Source organism: Gavialis gangeticus, unplaced genomic scaffold (assembly GCF_001723915.1).
Source record: "Gavialis gangeticus isolate Ggan-Ray unplaced genomic scaffold, GavGan_comp1, whole genome shotgun sequence".
Lineage (NCBI taxonomy): Eukaryota > Metazoa > Chordata > Crocodylia > Gavialidae > Gavialis > Gavialis gangeticus.
Window position 1 is genome coordinate 56792518 of NW_017728993.1, and position 2887 is coordinate 56795404.

At 52.1% G+C, this 2887-nt stretch overlaps 1 protein-coding gene across 1 annotated transcript in view; it reads left to right on the top strand.

The window, feature by feature from the left end:
- Positions 1-1693, top strand: part of NMNAT2 (nicotinamide nucleotide adenylyltransferase 2) — a 135378-nt gene extending 133685 nt beyond the window's left edge. Inside the window, exons 10-11 of the mRNA XM_019501750.1 lie at positions 504-571; positions 1161-1693. Of these exons, the coding sequence (XP_019357295.1) occupies positions 504-571; positions 1161-1263 (171 nt within the window). The 3' untranslated portion in view covers positions 1264-1693. The remainder of the gene's footprint in view (positions 1-503; positions 572-1160) is intronic.
- Positions 1694-2887: the final 1194 nt, after the last annotated feature.

Below are 2887 nucleotides of genomic sequence, written 5' to 3' on the forward strand. Positions count from 1 at the left end.
CTCAATACTCCGCAAGTACAAAGTAAGTCACCTCATACAACACAGGCACTGCCTGCAGCTTCACTAGTAAGGGGGAAGCAGAGGGTCCTTCCTGACTAGCCTTGGGGACTTGCTGGACCACGATGTTCTGCGAGAAGGCCGGGAGCCCTAGCTGCTCTGAGCTGCAGTGGCCATGGGATAGTCTTGCTGTGATGCTGCCACTCAGGCAGTCCTGGGGGCAGCAGCAGTGCACTATCCACTCCCAGCCTGGGCGGTCAGTGCAACATTCACCCCTGAGCACAGGGCCAGCATTAGGTCCAATGGGCCTTGTGCCAGCTCTGTGCGTTAACTCACCATTTAGAATGGGGAGTCCGCATGACCACCCTAGGAACTAACCCATCAAGATGCTACCCAGACCAGCCCTGGCTTCTAGCATACTCATGGCCAGATCCCCAGTGATGCAGATGCATGAGCCAGAAAGAACAGAACCTGCCATCCGTAACATCCATGTGTTTTCTCTGCAGAACAACATCCTGGTGGTGAAGGATGACATGAACCACCCAATGTCAATTGTCAGTTCGACCAAAAGCAGGTGCGTGACTCCAAGGGTCTCTTCCAGCAGGGGAGATGTAGTCACCTGGCCCAGTATTCCCACAGGGCACATGCCTGCTTCACCCACTGCAGCCAAGAATTTCCCACCATCCAAACAATTATCACAAATCCTCTCTACCCATCTAGGGACTTATGATTCCACCTCCACAGTGTCCAGGCACCCCCTAGTCACTCAGGCATTGGTCTTTCCCCACAGAGGAGGGAAGTGTCGTTACCTACAGTTTTACAGGCGTGAAACTGATGTCACTGAGGAGATTGAGCAGAGTGGGGAGTTGAACCCAAATCTTCCAAATCAGACGCTTTAACCATCAACCTTCCCTTCCTTCCCCCTTCCGTCTTCTCCCATGCACTTGCATTAATGAAATGCCTGTTAAGATTAGTGGTTCCCACCTAAAACATCAGGCCATGTAAGAAAGCAACCCCAATAACAGGACTGCTAGCCACATGGCTGTGAAGCTCCCTTCCCCTTCCCCCAACATGCCAAGTGATACCCTCGCCTCGTGCTACACCAGGACAGCACGAGCAGGGCAAAAGCCCAGCTTTGACTTCCTCTGTTTTCTCCCCCACAGACTGGCCCTGCAGCATGGGGACGGACACGTCGTGGATTATCTGAGTCAGCCCGTCATCGACTATATCCTCAAGAGCCAGCTGTACATCAATGCCTCTGGGTAGAGCCCGAGGCTCCACAGTGAAGCAACCCCGTCGCTCCACTTCCCTACAGCTCTCCATCACACTTCTCTCTTTCTCTGTGTCTGTCTGTCTCTCTCACGGCCTCCTGCGTGTGTCTGCCTGTCTCACTCACTGACTCCAACGCTCCATAGTGCAGGAATCTCCAGGGAACTGTGGCACACCCCAGCTGCACAGCTCTGCAGTCGCCTTTGGAGAACCTTTCCACTTTGTACACAGGGGGTAGAGCAAATAGAGATATAATCAACTCCGTATGCTTTCGGGAGGCGGCTCCAGTGCCTACCTTCCCAGCATGCCCTAGGGAAGTGGCTCTGCTGTCCGCCTACTGAGCATGCTCTGGGAGCAGGGGCTTGTTCTTTTGCATTTTCTGGCACTTCAGCTAAATAAAACTTGGTGGATCTTTTTATTAATAGTTTTAGCGTGAGCCCCTTTGGCCTCTGTCAATACAATGCGCTATTTCAGAACAACACATGCTTGGCCCAACCTGCTTGGCTCAGTGCCCGGACTTAACATGGGCAGGGAGTCCTCAGGCCAGGGATGGACCCAATTACCTTTGAAGTTGGAAAAAAAAAAAAAATCTAAATTGCAATTGTGTTTCTGGAGCTGGGGTTCCCAAAGGGGAGCAGCAAACCTCAGCCTGGCAATAAGCATTTCTGCTGTACAGAACTCCTTATTAGGAGTGGCCATTATCCTTCAATGATCCTCCACTATAAACAAGCCTTTCCAGCTTCAAAACACCCCTGCAGTGGGCTGGGCTAGATTTGCACTGTGTTTGAGTCCCAGGTGGAGGGCTGCTAGGGACAGAACCTGCAAAAGAACCCGTTGCAACAGACACAGCACTGTGGAAACCCAATAGCAGGCGCAAACTGTGGGTCCTATTTCCCTCCCCACCGCAGAGATGATCATGAGTTTATAGCAATCTGTAATGTTAGTCTTTGTATTTGGGCAGCCCACAGGATGAGATACTTTGTAACCCTGGAAGTGCAGTTTGACACTTGCCAACAGGCTGCTGTACTTATTTCTGCTTACCAGGCAACACCTGCTGTTGCGCACCAAGTGGGGGACACGCATTTGTCACTGGGGGTTACAGTGTCATTTCAGCAGTGGCTGAATGAAGTCATTAGCAAGGGTGAGGATTCAGTCGTAGCTAATTAATCTTGAGCCAAGCACAGCTCTCAGGAGAATCCCAGGCCTTCAGGGCTCTCAATTGATTGATAGGCACAAGCTGCTCCTCAGGAACCGACTTCCTTGCTTCTCTATCCCTTCCTGCCTCTGGGAGATAATGTGGTCTCCATTGCTGCTTGCACCCTTCCCCTCTCCTGACCCCTCCAACATCTTCCTCACTTCAAGCCATGGGCTTTGAGCTGCCCCTGGGGAGCCTATTCAACGTGTGACATTCACTGGCTGCTTGAGTTGCTTGCCTCTCCAGTCTGCCTCCTTCAGGAGGACCTCCAGCTGGATTTTCCTGTCTGGGACTGTGTTGGATGCAGCACTTCTAGTTGAAGGCCAGCAAGGGAATGAGTGCAAGAGGAATGTGGGTTGGAAAGCACTGGAGGGGAAGGGGGGGACGTTGACATGAGAACAGGCTTCATGCACCAGGAAAGGCTGG